The sequence below is a fragment of the Penicillium rubens genome (assembly GCF_028828025.1).
Source record: "Penicillium rubens strain IBT 27055 chromosome Unknown utg000004l_segment0_segment0, whole genome shotgun sequence".
Lineage (NCBI taxonomy): Eukaryota > Fungi > Ascomycota > Eurotiomycetes > Eurotiales > Aspergillaceae > Penicillium > Penicillium rubens.
The window spans coordinates 172,394-191,427 of NW_026890602.1; the positions used below are offsets into that span (position 1 = coordinate 172,394).

A 19,034-nucleotide genomic window follows, 5' to 3' on the forward strand; every position below is an offset into this window, starting at 1 on the left:
CCGGCACGTGCCCGACCCTCGACCTGATCCGTGCCACCTTCCAACGCGCATTGCGATTTCATTAAATTACCCCCATTGCGCCCATACCTAAAGCACCTCGCCTAGGCATCACTTATATTAACTCATATTCAACTCGACGTCTTGCCTTCCCCAGGACCGTTACAGCCAGATATCGTCACCGGGGACCCTGAACACCTGCCTCTACTTGCGCTCCGCCAACACAAGATGTCAGACGAGGAACCTTCGCTGAACATACCGTCACTTTTGACCTTAGCGGTTGTATCATACTTTGTTATCCGGTGGTTCTTTAATCGCGATGAAAGCGCCGCGGGTGGAAGCCGAGGTCGGGGGCGTGGCAATGTTGTCGATCCGGCGCAGGTGGAACAGATCGCGCAGATGTTCCCTCAACTAAGCACTCGAGATATAATGTGGGATCTGCAGCGTAATGGGGGCAGTGTGGCCGCAACGACAGAGAGGATTCTGACTGGACGGGGGTTGGAAACGGTACGTCCTGCGCTGTCATCGCATTTCCCCGCCTTATTTTTATTCGAGACAACTTGACTTGATTGCGGGCTGCAAATATCGACTTCGAATTTATATAGAACATTGACTAATCTGTTCTCTTAGCCCCCTCCTTCGTTTCAACCTCAGGTCGCAATCCCCCCAACCAACATTCCGCCGACCCAGACCGCTACGGCCGCATCCGCGCCCAAAGCGGACGCACAGGACTTGATATCTCGGTATAATCTGAGCGCAAAGGCTGAGAGCCCTCCTGCAGAGTCACATTCCGAGGTACCTTCCAAGTCCACCTGGTCTCAGAATAAGGAAGAGCGCCAGCGGATACTTCAGAAGCGCCGGGATGATATGATTTTAGCGGCGCGAAGGAAGATGATGCAAAAGAACCTGGGCGATGCCCAATGATATGAGAATTTTCACGCTCGCCTGTCGACATTTTGACTCTGTACACTGCTTTTGACGTCGATAAGTCTGGCTAAACCCGGCACAATGTTTCCCGGAGGCCGATATAACCTCTCCGCTCTTTCGGTTTTGTTCTGGCATCATTCCTCTTCGTTTGTATTAAAGCGCTCGCATGCTGTATGGTGTTAGTTAAATTGGAACAGTTTCGATTATAACCGTTGGTCATTGGATTGCGGAGGGTATATTGGATTATATACATGAAAGTCGTTTTGGGCATTGGTCTGCGTCACATATGCACCGAATAACTCCAAATGAAAGATACCCCCAAAACAGGAAAAGAAACGTCTTAAATGCCTAGAACTCCATGTAATCTTCTTCTTCGTCATCGTCCTGAGTCCCGTCGTAGCCACCGTTTGCTCTCTGCTCGGCCATCTGCTCGCGCCGGGCCTGTTCCTTGGAGGACCCAATTCTCCTATGAGCCAGTTAGCAACGAAGTATCCCATATACTCGGATATGCAAGTGTCCGAGAAAAACGTCAAACATACCTAAGACCATCCACCACACCCGTGATAAATCCTCGGTCCTCTCCCAGCTCCATAGAACCGACACCCGTCAAAGCAACACCGCCACCACCGGTTGCCGCAGCATCCAGCACATCAACGCCAGACCTCATTTTCGCCATGCGCACCTCACGCAGGTCCTTCAGCAGCCTCCGTATCTGATCCGGATCCACGAGATCATCACTCGCGGCGTCAAGCAGCAGATTCCCAACCTCAACCCAGTGAAACGGTAGTGAAGGGGGATCTCTGGAAGATGCTACGGTCTGGGCTGTGTTCTGATGTAGGAAAGGCGGCGCGGCATAATACCGATTCCCATCTGGTGTATACTGTGGCCGAGCAGACGGCAGGGCATCGCGGTCCAAAATGCTAGGTTGACCAGGCAGGGGAGGAGGTGGGGAGAAAGCGTTTTTGTAATCTTGGTGCTGGGATTCGACTTCGAGGATGAGAGCTAACGGTTCTGGGTGTAACCATGTTGGTGGGATGATGTTTGCGCGGCGTTGGCGTTTAAGGAGGAGCGCGAGCCAGAGAGGGAGGGAAGCACGTCGGGGCGGAACGAGAGGTTCAATGGGTCCCTGGGGATAGTTAGCTTTGAAAAGTTTAGATGAAGCAGTTCGGAGGCGCATTCACTCCTAGTAGTTCGAGGCCTTCTAGACGCTGGCGAGGCACAATTGTCACTGTTTCCATCTCCGCCAGGAAGGCGATCTCTGACGCCGTAACGCCCCGAGGAAGAGGGAAAGCCATTGAGGGTGTGAATAGGAAGGCGGATGCGATTTCAATTAATCACGAGGGTCGCGATCTCATCGTTTTTCTGAGGATGATACAGGTCGTCTTGGTCGTGACCTTGACCTCGACCGTTTGCTTTGCGTTCCTTTGCTTTCCTGTCTTTTATTCTTATTTGACAATCGCGTATTTTCTCTTCAAATGCGCAATTGACTATTATTGAACTTCTTCTTTCATGTCGCGTCGTGATGGCGACCTCGAAACGGTCGAAACGTTTGAAACGTTTGCATCGGTCGAGCTCCGCAGCCGATGACTGGGACGACCCGGTGCCCGATGGATTGAAGATCACTTGGCAACGGTACCTGCTTGCTGCGACTGATTATTTGCGCAGCATGGCCAATCCTCCAGAATCAGATCTCAGCCGGAGTGCTCGATGGTTGGTTCCGTTTTTCTTGGTCTTGGTTCCTCTCTGGGTGAGTCTCGTCAACAAGGCTGTCCCAGAGCCCTACCTCGACGAAGTCTTCCATGTCCCGCAAGCACAAGCATACTGGTCGCATAAGTGGACACAATGGGATCCGAAGCTTACAACACCACCGGGTCTATATCTGTGCTCATACACAATCTTCGCTATTGTGTTGCTGCTACGCGGGTCCCCAACAAAGCTCACTCCGGATGTCCTGCGCATGACGAACGTTGGTGCCACGACTGTTGTCTTCCCCTGGAGACTGCAAAAGTTGCTTGATACCCTACAGAGGACGACAAATACTCGACCGCTGGGAGCCAATGTGTCTCATACCGTGCTGAACATCTGCTTGTTTCCTCCGCTGTTCTTCTTCTCTGGTCTCTACTACACAGATGTTCTTGCTTTGCTGGTTGTCGTGGAGGCGTACAATTGGGACCTGAAGAGAGACACAGAGGGACACCAGCAAGGCGACTCCGGAAAAGACAAAAAAGAAGGCCTTAGCAATGGCATTCTGGAGACATTGGGATTCTTGGCCTTCGCGCTGGCTGCACTGGTCTTCCGACAGACCAATATCTTCTGGGTCTCTGTTTTCCTAGGTGGACTTCAAGTGCTCCGCAAGATTCGAAAGTCTGCCACGCCTTGCATGTCATCCAAAGTGTCTACTATTGTGAAGCAAGGCCTGCAGAATGAGGTGTATGATCCTCTCGTTTCGGAGGCTTCCTTGGAAGGTAAATTGATCTCTTTTTACATACAATATAAAGCAAACCGGGACCCATTCTAACCTAGTATATAGATTATCCGAAGACCGCCATCTCACTTGCAACTGTCGGCCTGAAGAAGCCTTTCTCTCTCCTTGTTTCTCTCATTCCCCACATCATCGTCCTTGCGGCCTTTGGTGCGTTTGTGCTTTGGAACAACGGAGTTGTCCTAGGTAAGAGTGGCTTGTTTTATTACATTAAATACAATTTTGACTAATCCTTGCTATTCAATAGGTCACAAGGAGTTCCATACCGCGGGTATCCATCTCGCTCAGATGCTCTACATCTGGCCGTATTTCACCTTCTTCTCATGGCCTCTCTTCATCCTTCCCTTGGTCAACATTCTCGCCCTTAAGCCACTCCCTAAATATTTGAACCTCGGCTTCCCGCCTAAACAGATGAAATATCCCAAACTCAAAGCAGCCCTGGTTGTGATCCCGCTTATGCTTGCCGTGGTCCACTTCAACACCATTGTGCACCCATTCACCCTTGCTGATAACCGACACTATGTGTTCTACGTGTTCCGCATTCTTCTGCTTCACCCAGCAGTCAAGTATGCTGCAGTGCCAGTCTATTTCCTCTGCGGATGGGTCGTGATCTCCGCCTTCGGATTTACCACCATTCAACGTCCGCCCAAGGCCCTGCGAGTTCAGCAATCTGCTTCAGCTGCGCCCCAAGCTCCAGTCCCGGCCCCGGCTCCAGCTCCAGCAGCTCAAGAGCCCAAATCCACTTCGTCTTCTGTGCGCAAGCCTCTACAAGCGCACCAACAGCCACCAAAGGGGACGAAGAAGCCCAACCGGCCCAGTAACAAGAAGACCAAGAAGGCCGATCCACCAGCAGAAACCAAGAACACTGACACAAGCGAGCTACCAGCAGGGATTACGGATCCAAAAGATCCCGCGGTCCTAGCTAGGGTCCAGCAACACATACTCACGCGGCAGAGAGAATTGCTGGAGGCACCGCGCGTTAGCTTCGTCCTTGTTTGGCTGGCGGCTACTTCCCTGTCTCTCATCACAGCACCCCTTGTTGAACCCCGCTACCTCATCATTCCTTGGGTTATGTGGCGTGTGCATCTTCCTCCACTGCCATGTCTGTTCAGGGACCGAGAAACTCGCCCCCGCACAGAGGAAGCCAAGCGTCGCTCGGACCTCATTGTCAACTTGCCAAAGTTTGTGGAGACGGTCTGGTTCTTGATCATTAATCTGATCACCGGGTATGTCTTCCTGTACAAGGGCTTTGAGTGGCCGCAGGAGCCTGGCAAGACTCAGCGCTTCATGTGGTGATATTCCCGCTCTTTTACTCTTTAATATTCCTTTTGACCTACCTTGGTTTGGCCATTTGTACAATAGAAAATGTATACTTGCTTGACTACTCATTCAATGGTCTTTTTCTGTGGCGGCCGTGCATAAAGATGATCGTAATTTATATAAGGATAGGTAAACAGGAACGGTCGGTCCACTAGTTGTTCTAAGTCTGGTTGATAGAAAATCCATCGATATTAGGAGCTATATTGTAGATCTGTAGATCCTGTCTTTCATGAAAAAAGAAAGGAGTAATATCTACATATCCCGTATTCCATTAAGCCATTTACCAGAAATGAGACATACTCAGCGCCAATTATACCTACTGCTGACCCTTCCACGCGCTATATTTGCGGTAAATATCATGGCGGAAGGTTTGCTTCAGATCGGCCATCAAGTCTCCATCGACCGGCAGCACAGCCTGGATAGCGCCAACGCCACAGAGGTTGTTCTTCCGATCAATGAACCAAGTGAGCGTCAAGCCACCGCCCCAAGTCAACGTCCGCTCGCCATACCAGCCATCAACATCCTCAAGCGTCAACAAACCGCCCAACCCATAGCCAACCTTCGTTTCCGGGTCTGTCCCGACGCGGAAAAAGGGCCCTAGAGGACTAGCAAGCGCAGCTCGGTGGCTTGCCGCCGCTTCAGGACCAAGGTGTTGCTGGAACATATTGTCGACGGCAGCTGGCTTGAGCAACATGCCATCATTAGCCAGCAGCGAGCGCAGAATTTTAACAAAATCCAAGCCGGTCAAGAACAACCCGTGACCACCAAAGGCACCACGGCCCCGCAAGTTCATCTCGCCGCCACCGCCGATCACGGCACTACCAAGAGCACCGGGGTCACTGGGGTTAAGGTCGACGAGTCGGGCTCGCAGATCCTCACGGGTAACAGGGTAGAACTGAGAATCTGTAATACCGAGCGGATCAAAGATGCGCTTCTGCATGAACTCCATCAAGGTGCCACCAGTAACGCGCTCCACCACACGGCCAGCCCAGTCAAGACCGGGTCCGTACATCCAGCCGGTACCGGGCTGGAAGCTGAGCGGGTAGGTGAACATCTCCTCAACGAGACGAGGTTTTTCATTCTCAGGATTGGCATACTGCGCACGCCACTTGGCGATGGACGGGTCCAGGAAATGGTAGGAGGTGCCCGAGCTGTGTGTAAGCAGCATCTTGAGGGTGATGGGGCGGGCTGGTGGATCGTCCAGCGGGCTTTCATCGTCGGTAAAGCCAGTGAGGACATACTTTGCCGCGAGCTCTGGGGCGATAGAGGACAGATCGCCGTCTAGGCTTAGTAGGCCATCTTCGACGCACTGGAGGGCGGCGATGGTTGTGATCAGTTTTGTGGCTGAGGCTAGGTACAGCACATCATCGAGCTGCTGTGGTTGCTTCTCGCCTGAGAGTAGCGTGCGCTCTCCGGTTGCCTTGTTGTAGACGAAGTGGCCTTGGGCATCAGTGGCACAGACTACAGCGCCGTTGATCTTGCCTGTGTCGATGGCGGCTTGGAAAGTAGTGTCCATGTTTCTTTTGGAGAGAATAATAGAATGATATTGAGAGACAGGGGGTCTAGTGAGCAGGAGGGGGTTTAAATAATAATCAGCTATGTACAACACATCGAGAGGATCAGATCGGGGTCTCTTTTTGGTGAAGTACGATGGCTGCCTTAGGGCTGACAGCCCCGCCTGAGGTCAATCATAGACCAATCACCATACATAACCTGAGAGCGTGTGATTCGGCCTCCAATTGAGGCTAAATCCAACTTCATGGCCATACATTTCGCCCTTTGGGGTATATGGTCAACTGAAAATAGTATACAAAGAAGATTAGCGTGGCCCCTGGGGCACTAAGGATGACTCGCATAATCAAAGAGAAGCTACCTATTTCTTTTCTCTCTTTTTTCCCTTCAGGCAAGCTCAGGATCCATAATTCTAGAGTACGAGCTTTTAAGTACTACGTTGTACTAACGTCCACAGGCGTATGCTCAAGTGGTGGTGCCATCGCCGTTCGCTCTCCGCGTTGTCAGTACCAGCGAGCTGTAAGCGCCCACCGGTGGTAGAGGCGTACAGCTGATATTTTGCTGGCTGCGGAGCTGGTTTCTGGAGCTGGTTTCTGGAGCTGGTTTCTGGAGCTGGTTCTGGAGCTGGTTTCTGGAGCTGGTTTCTGGAGCTGGTTTCTGGAGCTGGTTTCTGGAGCTGGTTTCTAGTGCTAGTTTCTAGAGCTAGTTTCTAGAGCTAGTTTCTAGAGCTAGTTTCTAGTGCTAGTTTCTAGTGCTAGTTTCTAGTGCTGGTTTCTAGAGTCTGGTTTCTAGTGCTGGTTTCTAGAGTCTAGTTTCTGGAGTCTGGTTTCTGGAGTCTGGTTTCTGGAGTCTGGTTTCTGGAGCTGGTTTCTGGAGCTGGTAGGGAAACGCCGGTCAGCCCTAAGTTCCGGAACCTGCCCAGGTGACTTCCAGCCGCTTTAAATCTGATTGCGTTCGTCAATTTCTCTTTCTGAAGAAACAGTTGGTTCCACTTCCGTTCGTCGCATTTGTCCCATTCGCCAATCGTGTGAGTCGCGTAGTGGTTAATGAGTCGTCTTCATGAGTCGTAGGCTTATTCGTACATGAGCACCTTCACCGTTACTGGTCAGACATGTCAAATGCATCGTCTAACATCTCAATTGTATAATCTGTTTATTTTTTTTATTTTTTTATTTAATATTTAATATTTTAATCTTAAAAATATAAAACCCATCGGGTGCTTCATGTTTTCCTTTCTTCCTCTCATGTATCAAACGCAAGCATGGTTAACAAGATCGGTCTACGGGGAGCTCTCTCCAAACTACGCAAGTCGCCTACCCAACCTACACGTGAGCGAGAGACTCGAGATATTTCAGGTCCAGAGATTCTCCATCCGGATCTCATCTATCCGCTTTTCAAGCGTCCTGACCCAAAGGACTCCCCCATTTATTCTCAGTTGATGTTCCCTCCCACTTCTCTTCCAACTGTCCCCATGGCATCCGATGCCAAACTTGATCCTCGAGTCATGGCTTCTACCATTTCAAACGCCCGCCTGAATGCTCTGCAATCCGGAGACGACCTGGATTCGTTTTTCCAGAAGAGTAAGGACTGTATTGATGCTTACACCCAGGCCATCAAGGCCATGATAGAGGATGCCTCTGTCCGCGTCAAGAATGGAGAGGAACCTCCATTTGATGAGATCGTCCAGATGAAGGAGCGCTTCTTCAAGTACTGCCAGACAATTGTGGAGGAAGCATTGGCCCTGGTCGCACGAGCTCGAGCTGCCAGACACCTCCAGCAGACCGCAGTTTCCATCAGCTCGACCGTGCCTTCGCTGGTCTCCTCAACTTCAACCCCGGCTTGGTATGAGCCAGACGTGCCCTGGGACCTCGACCGACCTGATGGCAAAGCAGGATTCTCGGAGGCATTGGTAAGTGATTTGTCTCCGTGCATTGGTCTCACTTTTGGAGAGAGTTGACATTGACTCTGACCTCTGATAGCTCGCGTCTAGCGGCCGGGACCGCCTTCGTCTCTACACTGTGAGCAGTGACGACTGGGTCATGGTCCCATCCATGCCGTCTCCCACATCTCCAACCAAGATTGTGGCCCCCGACAACATGGACCCTGTTGAGGAATCGATTCATCTCGGTGCCATCGTGCGCATCTTCGGCAAGGTGTACACAATGTCGAAGATGATGGAGGCAATCGCCTTCTATTACGGCACTGAGGTAGGCCTCGCCCCAATGCTTCTTCCTATCTCTTGCTTCTTGGAGGTGTAACTGCTAACGCCGACTTTCTACTCTTAGCCCGACAATTCCAAGACTGGTCTGACATACTGGATCACACGCAGCGAGCAAAACGTGCGCACTCAGGAGATGGCTGTGCTGATTGACATTGTCCAAAATTTGTATTACGCCCTCTATGCCCGGCTTACCATTGAGATGGCCAGCATTGACCTCTGCGGTTCCTTCCCAATCGACGCTCGTCGAGTACGAATGGAGATTCCGCACCTTATGCCAGAGGCTAATCACCTCTATCGCATCGCACTGGCCTTCAAGGAAGTGCTGGACTCCCCCCAAATCTGTGCCGTCCTTCGGAAAGACATACTCGCCTACTTCCAGGAAGCATATATCGATCAGCCTCGAGAAGAGAAACGCCACTTGTTTACCCCTGATCGCGACGAGTACCACCAGTTTGCGATGACAACCGTCTCTCGCCGACGTGGATCCTACTGTGAGAAATGGGGACAACTGATTCCGTTCTTCAACTCCGTCTCAGCGGAAACCATGGCATCACTGTCACAGAAGTATCTCCTCTTGAGTCCATGGCATATTCCGCGTGACGACATCCCATTCGGCGACCTTCCATGGCTTAGCCAAGACGCTGTGGGGATGGAGGTCTGGGACTCGGATGTTGTGAACGAAAGACACTTGTCAGAGAGGGCCCAAATTAACGGTACAGGCATGGGGGACGAGCGCAAGAAAGAGCCCATCCCTGATCTTTACTACCATGTCAGACAAGGAAAGTGCATTTGCCTGTCTATCTGCCAATGTTCCTTGCACTGTATCTACAGCCTGGAGCACTGCCGTTGTTCGGAACGACATGTACGCATCATGGCGGCCAAGCGTGGATTTGCACACAGACGGAATGGCGGACCTACTTTCGCCGCTACCGCTTCCACAATTGCTCGCAAGTTCTTCGATGGTTTAGCTGAGCTCAAGCGTGATGTCAAGGACGATGTTATCGCCAGTGAATTGGAGAATGCTTTCGAATTCTTCGCTCAGTTTATCTCCAACGAGCGCCTTATGACACCCAGTGAACGCTCCGGGAAGAGCTCCTAAGAGCAGGAGCAGTCTCTCACTTCATGATTTACGATCAGATCACGACTACCCCTACGATTTACGATTCACGATTCACGATTCGCAGTCCCGTCACTCCAACCACGACTTACGATCACGATCACGACTACGATTCACGATTCAGTTTCCAATGGAAGCACCCAAAACGAAATCAATGTGCAAAAAAAAAAGTGAAAGTGAAAAAGAACCTCAAAAAAGACAACGAAGGTGACAACAAAAGGAGGAAAAGCTATGGGAGGAAGCCAAAGGGCAATCAACATCATTTGACAGATATCGGGAACTGACCATGAGCCATGTCATTTATTTGATGAAGCACCATGAGAGGTCTACATATCCTGTCTTGAAATGAATTAATTCAGCCCAAGCTGCTACCTAACGTTCCGTACAGACTTATCCCAATAGGACGATGCGACCTCATCAACAGCAGAGCACGCGGCTGCACCTTCAGGAACCCATCATAAGGGATACATTTTGGACCACCTTGGCTTCGCAAGACACTCTACCTTGGTATTCATACCTCTGCCTCGTATCTAAACTCCACAGTATTGACAAACAAATCACCTCCATCGGTGTCTTAGGGCATTTTGAAGTATTTCCCAGCTCCAGTTAGTTCAGGGATTGGCGTGAGACTGGCTATGGTCTTCACGCTAATCTTCAACCGGTGGACATATTCGGATCCTTCTTTTTCAACTCGCTAACTTGTCCCGTAGTTCAGTTTGAAAGCACTTTGCATCTCTTGCTGACTCGGCTGATATAGCCATTACTGGAACATATGTGTGTACATGTATCCATGTACCTATAGACCAGCTTGGAAGTCCTGGGAGGATTAACTAGTGGACCGGCACATAGTTAAGTAAATGTAGCCCTAAGATTCCCGGGGTTTTCTATTACTACTGTATAAAAGAAATAGATTCGGGACAAATCTAAAGCAAAATTAAGGAAATCTACTAGGAACATTTGAAACAACAATAAATAGTAAAATACCAAAATACCAAAATGCCAAAATGCCGATTTTGACGATTTTCATATTCTCAGAGATACTCCGTAGTGTAAGGTACAAGAAGGTACAGTCGGCGGCGCAGACCAGTGATATCTTCCATCTCTCGGCCCTCGCCGGTGAGTCGCAATTTTTTTTACTTTTCTTTGCTTTACCTAGGTGAGCCAGGTCTGAGTCAAACCCTTATTTTCTGGTCTTCTGCCTCTTCATCTTTCTACCTTTCATGCCTTGATGCCCCAGAACCCCTTCGCCGAGCCCATCTTGGTGCACAGAGAGCCAAGTTAGGGATGGTGACCAAGGCAGCGGCTGTGTCACATTCGTTATCATCATTATCATCATTATCATCGACATCATGGACCTCCATTAGCAAGTGGATCGCGAACATAAGCATAAACCAAGCCCCGGTCCAGACTGCCCGTCTCCGACAACCGAGCACAGCACGGCCATACCACGCGGCAGTGTGGCCCTCCTACGGCATCACCACTCCCGTTCCCGACCAGCCCTTCGTTTCACCCAAATCTCCCTTTCGATTCGAGACTGGCTACGCTCTGTGTGCCAAACGACCCTCACGACCTTTTCCTCCACCTTTCCTTTCCCCACCCTCGTCATCCTTCTCCGATCCTTTAACGACCCACGGGCTAAGCCAGGATAAGAGATTATCCGTCGAGGGCGAGCTAGTCCGCGGCCTGAACAACGGAGATGATGCCATCATCGTCGCGGAGAACTTTATAGGCGTCGACGATGGCGTAGGCGCCTGGGCTACGAAACCTCGTGGTCATGCTGCGTGAGTGATCTCAATCTCAATTTTTACCAGATGTCACGATCGCTGACGTTTTCCTTCCCCGATACAGACTCTGGTCTAGACTCCTATTACACTTCTGGGCCCTCGAGGTCGAAAAGAATTTCGACCACCACACGCCTACCCTCGACCCGGTCGGATACCTGCAGTATGCATACGAGGAGACATTGCGGGCAACAACATCTCCTACCGAGTGGCTCGGCACAACAACTTCGGCCACTGCCATACTGCACTGTACCAAGGAACGAGATGGCACACAGAAGCCACTGCTGTACGTTACAAACCTGGGCGACTGTAAGATCCTCGTGATTCGACCAAGCGAGAAGAAAGTACTTTTCCGCACTGCCGAGCAATGGCATTGGTTCGATTGTCCCATGCAGCTTGGCACAAACAGTGTCGACACACCTCGGAAAGATGCAGTCTTATCCAAAATCGCGGTGCAGGAAGACGACGTCGTCCTGGCGCTGTCGGATGGCGTCATGGATAACCTCTGGGAACATGAGGTTCTAAAAGTCGTTATTGACAGTATTGATAAATGGGAGGAAGGCCGCGCGGCAACAAAGAATGCTGCGCAGCATCCTCATCTGTCTGATGACCGCAATGTCTATGTCGCCCGGGAACTGCTTAATGCTGCTCTGACGATTGCCCAGGATCCCTTTGCAGAGAGTCCCTTCATGGAGAAGGCAGTGGAAGAGGGTCTGGCTATTGAAGGAGGCAAAATGGATGATATATCCGTCGTGATCGCATCCTGCAAAAAGAGTGATGGATGAGAGACAGCTACTGGTTTTACGATCAGACTTTCTTTCACAAATATCCACCGATCTTGAATTGCGCGTGTCTCGGACTTGCGCCAGTTTTCGTCGATACCGAATCTTGGCAGGCATTCATTCCCGGTCTAGCATCAATACGAAATGCTCATATCCATCGCAAAAAGCTTGTCCAGCTACATCGCTATTGCGCAGATACGGTGCCTTGCAAGTGTCAAATCAGGATCCAACCATGCATTGCAGTGAAAATCCCAACCCGCCAACCCCTTGAGAAGGACTTGCACATATCTCCGGGTGCTCCAGCGCGAGGCATGATTGCTTAGCCTCGCTGGTCATCGTCATACTCCCATCCGTTGTATCGTCCATCAGGTCAGGAACTCTATATCCAGCAGGGAATTTGCATTGGAACTCCTTGAGTTCCTGCTGCAACCCGCCAAACTGGTGATTCCTGCCTATACCAAACATCCTTGCTATCATATTTGAGACTCCTTCTTTACATGTATGTATGGGCTCACCTATGAGGGATTCCATTACTGGCGCGTGTGGCCTGTATGTCAATCATATAATAGTTATTTTTCGGTCTAAACAGAACTAATAATAATATCTCGTCGACAAATGCATAGTATACTGTGTTATTTCTCATCTTTAAGTCTGTGGACATCAGTAAAATGTGAAGTATGAGGTACTTAGTTTCAAGGCTAGATGCCCCACTTTGACAAAGTACTTGGTACCTCATCCCCAGCACGGACCAGAACACCGCCGCTCCCGCCCGGCAGAATGAAAAAAAGTTTCGGTCGACGCAGAAGCTCTTGGCTTTTGCTGCATTCAATCCTCGAATACTTGACACACACCATTCACAATGAGGGCCAAGCGTTCAAAGAAGTATCGCAAGCTTATGCACCAGTATGAGCTCACTTTCGGTTTCCGAGAGGCCTATCAGGTCCTGGGTATGTTCCATTCAATGCATTGTTCTGATGTACATACTGACTTGCGCTCGAACAGTTGACTCGAATTTCCTTCGCGCCACCGACTCCTTCAAGATGGAGCTAATTCCTGCGCTTGAACGAACAGTCCAAGGCAAGGTCAAGCCTCGTAAGTCGCACCGAATCCCACAGTCCCCATCCGCCAAGACGTATTCCAACTAATGACCTCACAGTATTGACAAAGTGCTCGCTCGCCGCTATCATGGCCGCACAACCCATCAATCCCAAAACCGAAAAGCCATACCGACCTCTCTTCCTTCCCCCTCCCACAGAACTCCCGCTCCGCCATTGCTCGCACAATGCGGACTCCACGCCCATCGACGAAGTCGAGTGCCTCCTTTCGCTGCTTTCACCCAATCCAGACTCAAAGAAGAATAAGGAGCACTACATTCTGGCTTCCGCCGATCCAATCGTGAGAAAGACGAACAACAGCGAGAACCAGCCCCGCAGACGGAAAACAGAGGAAGATCGTAAAGAAGAGGAAGCTATGCGCCGTTCTCACGCATTGCGTGCTGGTGCCCGCTCCATTCCCGGAGTGCCTATCATCTACGTCAAGCGCTCAGTGATGGTCCTGGAGCCGATGAGTGGGCCGTCCGAGATGGTGCGGGATGGTCATGAGCGTGGAAAGTTCCGTGCTGGATTGGATGTGGATCCTATGCTGGGCAAGCGCAAGAGGGATGGTGAAGCTGATGGCGAGAGCGCTGATGAGGCGGAACCGAAGAAGAAGCGCGGTCCTAAGGTTAAAGCGCCTAATCCTCTCAGCGTGAAAAAGCCTAAGAAGAAGACTGAGGCGCCGGCACCCAAGAAGGATAAGACTGCCCGGAAGGAGATCGCGGATGATACTGAGCAACATGACGGCGGTGAAGCTGCCGCGGCCAAGCCCAAGAGGAAACGTCGTCATGCTAAGAGTGGTCCTCGTGAAGATCTCGAGGCTGCCGAGCCTAATGAGGCCATGGAGGTTGACGCTTGATTGGATCTTTACGGCATAGGCGACTCATGATGCTGGTTATCATTGCATGCATTCTCAACCTTATTTCACTCCTAGGGCGCGGCGTTCAGATCGGATGGGTTATATCTAAAAGTTCAACCGGTGTACATAATAGTAATGTACATCTGATATCATTCTAGAGATCGTACCCAGTACATCGTAGATTAAGTGTTTCGACACTGGTGCCAGATAAACCATGGGAAAGAAGAAGAGCGAAGTCCAGTCGATGGTATATACATTTACATGTTCAGATATTGTACAAGTATTCTTCCCCAGATGAAGTGAGAGGAGATAATTCTGCCTGTCGCCATGCATTCTCACGAGAAGATATCCCAGCCGAGCAGCAATCTCGAGGCCATGCGGAAGGCAACCACCGATACCAAGCAGCGGTGCTGTCTTTCAGGTATGAGTCAAATCAAAGAATAGCCATAAAGAGCACACTCCAAACTCCAGTCCCGGATATGATGGCATATGCGCATCTCACAGCAGTCTATTGCTTCGCGGCACCGGTATTAGCAGCCGCAGCAACATTCGCCGCCGCCGCCGGCGGTACAGCAGGCCCTTGATCGAGCTCGCGCTCTTTAGCCCAGATCTCTTCAATACGCCGGCGGTTGCTGCGCGCCTCGTCTCGGTTGCGCTTTGCGCGCTGGTATCGCTCTGCGGATAGGCATTTGTTCACGTCGACCTTGATATCGTTACAATTGCCCAAAGCTTTGTGTAGGAATCCTTTGGCATGACACTCGTCGAGAGCAGTCATGATCTCTTCGCAGTCTGTACGACATCAGTCAGTATCGGCACTTATGAAGCGGGATGGGATGGCTAGATGGATCTTCCGGGTGCGGTGGACTCGACGTACTGGCATTGTAGGAGGTGTGGAGGTGAGAATGCATTATTGCGGTGGTACTAGGACGAAAAGAAGAACGACTTCAAAGACAAATTGCAAGTTCAATCGTACGATCAACGCAAAGCAAGGACATTGTGGCTCCGCAAAACCCCCGGGCGGTAAGAAGATCGGGCAGATTCTGCCGGGCGGACAGCCCCTCACACCGATAAAAAAAATATCGCCGATAAAAAAAGTGGACGGGTGTGATCAGTTTCGTCACGACACTTTCACAATGTCTTCCATGATTACAACTACAACATGGGTGAGGCGTGGTGTTGCTGCCCAGTTCCCTACCAAATATGAGATCGACGAGGCCGAGATGGGCCGTATATCTAAGCTTGCCCGCATGCAGCTCGAGGATGCCAAGGACGATATGAATGCTGCCCAGGATGGTTCTGGAGATGAGGCTGATGATGCTATGGAGGAAGATACTGAAGGGAAGACCTCAGCAACCAATGGCACCGATTCAAAGGAGTGAGTAGTGTTTAGCGCAGCGAGGATTTAACTCGAGCTAATCGGGTTTACAGCGATGATGATGTGTTGAAGGAATTCGACATGGATAACTACGACAAGGAGGAGGTCGATGATGACGGCGAGAAAGTCACCATGTTCGGCAATGTCCAATCCCTGGCCTACCATCAGCCCAACGAGGAAGACCCGTACCTTGTGATCCCCGAGGACGAGGATGATGAGGAGCGCGAGGAGCTCCAGATTATGCCCCACGACAACCTTTTATTGGCCGGAAAGGTGGAGGACGAAGTTGCGCACTTGGAGGTCTACGTCTACGAAGACAAAGCCGATAACCTCTATGTGCACCACGACATCATGCTGCCTGGCATCCCGCTTTGCACAGAGTGGCTTGATATCCCTGTTGGCAAGAACCCAGAAGGCCGCACACAAGGAAACTTTGTGGCTATCGGAACCATGGAGCCTGATATTGAGATCTGGGATTTGGATGTCGTGGACTGCATGTACCCCAATGCCATTCTCGGACAGGGTGGCCAGGATGCCGAGAAGACGAAGAAGAAGCAAAAGAAGAAGGCCAAGGCCAACGACGAGTACCACATCGATGCGGTCCTAGCGCTGGCCGCCAACCGTCAGCACCGCAACCTGCTTGCGTCAGCCTCAGCCGATAAGACCGTCAAGCTCTGGGACCTAACCACCGCCACCTGCGCCAAGTCCTACACCAACCACAAGGACAAGGTTTGCTCACTAGACTGGCACCCAACGGAGTCCACCATATTGCTGAGCGGCAGTTACGACCGCACGGTAGTGGCAGCAGACATGCGTGCGCCGGACGCCCAGGCACGCTGGGGCGTCGACGCAGACGTCGAGTGTGTGCGCTGGGACTCGCACGACCCGAACTTCTTCTACGTGACCACCGACGGCGGCATGGTGTACCGCTACGACATGCGCAATATCCCCACCACCCCCGCCGAGTCCAAGCCCGTCTGGTCTCTGCAAGCACACGACTCCTCCGTTTCATCCTTCGACATCAACCGCACCATCCCCGGCTTCCTTGTGACCGGTTCAACAGACAAGACCGTCAAGCTGTGGAGCGTCGAGAATGACAAGCCCACTCTGGTTGTCACGCGCAAGCTCGAGGTCGGCAAGGTGTTCTCTGCTAACTTTGCTCCTGACCAGGAGGTCAGCTTCCGGTTGGCCGTTGCTGGTAGCAAGGGTAATGTGCAGATCTGGGATGCTTCGACTAACGGCGCTGTCCGTCGTGCATTTGTGTCTCGCATGCCTGACCTTGCTGGTGATGTCCAGGAGCGCACTGTTGGTATCAATCCTGATAATGACGATTCTGATGACGATGAGGAGGTGGAGGGTGACGAGGGTGAGCCTCGTGGTGGTGATGGCTGGGAGTCGATGGATGAGGACTAGATGGACACAGATACCCGTGGATCCTTCCGTTTCATATGCGCCAAAAATAGATTTGCTGTTGGGTTTTGCGTGTTAATGACCAGTTTGTTATGAAGTTTTGGAAATATGAGAACAATTCCAATCATATTCAATCGTTGACATACATATGTATGTTGTAATATAACTACACGTCCACGGGTAGTCACTACATAGGTAACAGTTCGAGGTAGTGCACTCTACCGTGACGCCGTACCTTATGATGCCCTACAGCCTGAATTATTGTTTAATAGCTGAACGTGTAAATCTCCTTATCCACGTGGTACTACGCTTGGTTCGATTGGACCCACATAATACAACCTTATCCTTACTCCAAATCACCTAATTGAGGTGTCATGAAACAATATCTCCTTCATTACTTAGGCACATTTGACTAGACAGACCGAGTCCCGCACAAATCCAGTTTTTGTGCAGTTTTGACACAATGAGCACAGTGCGGGCTGGACTATTGGCTGTGATCAAGTCATCATCCTATGTATGTGAGTGCTGGCTTCGAATTCGATATTCGACATTGACTACTCACCCCATAAACAATACTGGCAAAGTTTGACAAATTGCACCTTCCAATCAAAGATTGCTTAGGAGTAAATGCGCTACTAGGTAGCAAGAAACAAAAAAAAGGTGTATAAACAATGACAGTAGACTTGAATTGGCTGGTACAAACAAAGAAATTCGAAGCTCTAACCCTGCACTCGGAACGTGCGACCACTAGCAGTCTTGCGCTCACGTTCTTCATTCTCCGGTCGAGCTCGGTTGAGTACTGTTGGGGGTTAGCAGTGAACATACTTTCCTTGCTTGAATGACACATACCCTGAAGGAAATCCGCTGTTCTCTTCCTCATTCGAGTGTGGATGTAAGCCTGCAATAAAGGTTTAGTCATCGATTCCTTGGAACCTTGGAAATATCCAAACAAGCCCGAGAGAAACTGCGTACCTTTGAGGCTTTGATGTGGTAGTGGAAATAATCACGGAAGGTCTGGATGTGGGAAATGTTTTCATAGCGACGCTGCGGGGTCAGGTGTCGAGGGAACAGAACTGAAAGCCGAGTCAGTACTAAGATGGAAATTGATGGCACACTTTGCATTCATACCAAAGGTGACATAGCTAACTTCGCCTCCAGGAGCACTCAAACCAGGCACATTTGCAAGCTCAAGGGGAGGGTCGTTACGGAACAGGACTTGAGGGGCATTCTGAAGCGTCAAGACACGTCGCCGGGCGTCGACGAATTCCTATAGGATGTTAATAAGGGTTCCTCGTGGATCCACAGACCAGTTGAGGCAAAGTACAAACCTGCAGGAAGACCTTGCCAAAGATGCGGTCTGTCTCTTCGCGGAACACGGTGCTGAAGATCACTGTGACTCGGTCCCAATTGGCTTTGATATAGATAGCCTCCTCTTCACGGTAGTGGATCGCCATAACTTCACCGCCCTCCTGGATACCCTGTGGTGCTGACTCTGACGTGTATCTGGAAGCCTCCTCCGCGAGCTTGTTGAATTCATCGAATGCTCTCTCAAAGGGAGCAGCCATTGCGTTCCGTTTCAGGAGGGCAAGCTTCATAATCAGGACATTCCGGGCCTCCTCCTCTGCGGGCAGATTTTCGAGATCGACTTGTACTGAGAAATCATATCCCGGCTCCGGAGACACAATGTAGGGACCGTATTCTCTCTCCAACACCTCCTGGGCCCCGTACTGAACCAGTTCCTTGTAGCACTTCACATTGATCGAGATGAGGATCTTCGTCTTAGACTCGGGAGTGGAGAGATGAAATGTCACACCGTCGAAGTCGGAAACCACTTGGTCAATGGAGGCGGGGGGTGCTCTGAGTCCAGCTTGTTAGCCGGGTGCCTGCTTCGGGGTGATCTGTATACAATGCGCGGGGTCGCAGTGCTAAGGGGGAGGAACAAAGCATACCCAGAAAAACGCTCCGTGAGGAGTGACTGGATCAAAGCATTCTGATAATCTAAGAGAAGCATGACGGGCAGGACAATGGATGGTATACAGTGCAAATGGGTGGCTGTTGTGAGGTTACTCGTGATCGTCATGGGCGGTGGGGGGAGCCGGAGAGGTCGCTGTCACCGCCCGTATTAATTTTGTCCTATCGATAGCAATCGGAGATTCC

The 19,034-nt window shown here is 50.8% G+C and overlaps 10 protein-coding genes across 10 annotated transcripts; 6 read left to right on the forward strand and 4 right to left on the reverse strand.

Moving 5' to 3' along the window:
- Window positions 1-225: 225 nt before the first annotated feature.
- Window positions 226-921, forward strand: N7525_010011 (uncharacterized protein; the record flags this gene model as incomplete). Its single annotated transcript, XM_002560249.2, has 2 exons — window positions 226-504; window positions 628-921. 2 exons carry the CDS (start codon window positions 226-228, stop codon window positions 919-921), a joined length of 573 nt encoding a protein of 190 aa, XP_002560295.1.
- Window positions 922-1,272: 351 nt separating this feature from the next.
- psf2 (DNA replication protein PSF2) lies at window positions 1,273-2,219 on the reverse strand (the record flags this gene model as incomplete). The annotated part of the gene is made up of 3 exons (XM_002560250.1): window positions 1,273-1,390; window positions 1,464-2,050; window positions 2,106-2,219. The coding sequence occupies 3 exons, from the start codon at window positions 2,217-2,219 to the stop codon at window positions 1,273-1,275; spliced, it is 819 nt and encodes a 272-aa protein (XP_002560296.1).
- Window positions 2,220-2,446: 227 nt separating this feature from the next.
- Window positions 2,447-4,702, forward strand: alg10 (dolichyl-P-Glc:Glc(2)Man(9)GlcNAc(2)-PP-dolichol alpha-1,2- glucosyltransferase; the record flags this gene model as incomplete). Its single annotated transcript, XM_061214936.1, has 3 exons — window positions 2,447-3,389; window positions 3,455-3,592; window positions 3,654-4,702. The coding sequence occupies 3 exons, from the start codon at window positions 2,447-2,449 to the stop codon at window positions 4,700-4,702; spliced, it is 2,130 nt and encodes a 709-aa protein (XP_061067448.1).
- Window positions 4,703-5,042: 340 nt separating this feature from the next.
- Window positions 5,043-6,242, reverse strand: N7525_010014 (serine hydrolase domain-containing protein; the record flags this gene model as incomplete). The annotated part of the gene is made up of 1 exon (XM_002560252.1): window positions 5,043-6,242. The coding sequence occupies one exon, from the start codon at window positions 6,240-6,242 to the stop codon at window positions 5,043-5,045; it is 1,200 nt and encodes a 399-aa protein (XP_002560298.1).
- Window positions 6,243-7,499: 1,257 nt separating this feature from the next.
- On the forward strand, window positions 7,500-9,558 carry N7525_010015 (uncharacterized protein; the record flags this gene model as incomplete). Its single annotated transcript, XM_002560254.1, has 3 exons — window positions 7,500-8,147; window positions 8,218-8,445; window positions 8,524-9,558. The coding sequence occupies 3 exons, from the start codon at window positions 7,500-7,502 to the stop codon at window positions 9,556-9,558; spliced, it is 1,911 nt and encodes a 636-aa protein (XP_002560300.1).
- A 1,302-nt stretch (window positions 9,559-10,860) lies between these two features.
- Window positions 10,861-12,142, forward strand: N7525_010016 (uncharacterized protein; the record flags this gene model as incomplete). Its single annotated transcript, XM_002560255.2, has 2 exons — window positions 10,861-11,357; window positions 11,425-12,142. 2 exons carry the CDS (start codon window positions 10,861-10,863, stop codon window positions 12,140-12,142), a joined length of 1,215 nt encoding a protein of 404 aa, XP_002560301.2.
- Window positions 12,143-12,998: 856 nt separating this feature from the next.
- N7525_010017 (rRNA-binding ribosome biosynthesis protein UTP23) lies at window positions 12,999-14,092 on the forward strand (the record flags this gene model as incomplete). Its single annotated transcript, XM_002560257.1, has 3 exons — window positions 12,999-13,086; window positions 13,142-13,231; window positions 13,296-14,092. 3 exons carry the CDS (start codon window positions 12,999-13,001, stop codon window positions 14,090-14,092), a joined length of 975 nt encoding a protein of 324 aa, XP_002560303.1.
- Window positions 14,093-14,600: 508 nt separating this feature from the next.
- On the reverse strand, window positions 14,601-15,000 carry N7525_010018 (COX assembly mitochondrial protein; the record flags this gene model as incomplete). The annotated part of the gene is made up of 2 exons (XM_002560258.1): window positions 14,601-14,881; window positions 14,967-15,000. The coding sequence occupies 2 exons, from the start codon at window positions 14,998-15,000 to the stop codon at window positions 14,601-14,603; spliced, it is 315 nt and encodes a 104-aa protein (XP_002560304.1).
- A 225-nt stretch (window positions 15,001-15,225) lies between these two features.
- On the forward strand, window positions 15,226-16,880 carry N7525_010019 (rRNA-processing protein PWP1; the record flags this gene model as incomplete). The annotated part of the gene is made up of 2 exons (XM_002560259.1): window positions 15,226-15,467; window positions 15,521-16,880. The coding sequence occupies 2 exons, from the start codon at window positions 15,226-15,228 to the stop codon at window positions 16,878-16,880; spliced, it is 1,602 nt and encodes a 533-aa protein (XP_002560305.1).
- Window positions 16,881-17,568: 688 nt separating this feature from the next.
- Window positions 17,569-18,957, reverse strand: N7525_010020 (actin-related protein 2/3 complex subunit 2; the record flags this gene model as incomplete). Its single annotated transcript, XM_061214937.1, has 6 exons — window positions 17,569-17,676; window positions 17,727-17,775; window positions 17,850-17,950; window positions 18,006-18,144; window positions 18,206-18,734; window positions 18,827-18,957. 6 exons carry the CDS (start codon window positions 18,955-18,957, stop codon window positions 17,597-17,599), a joined length of 1,029 nt encoding a protein of 342 aa, XP_061067449.1. The 3' UTR covers window positions 17,569-17,596.
- Window positions 18,958-19,034: the final 77 nt, after the last annotated feature.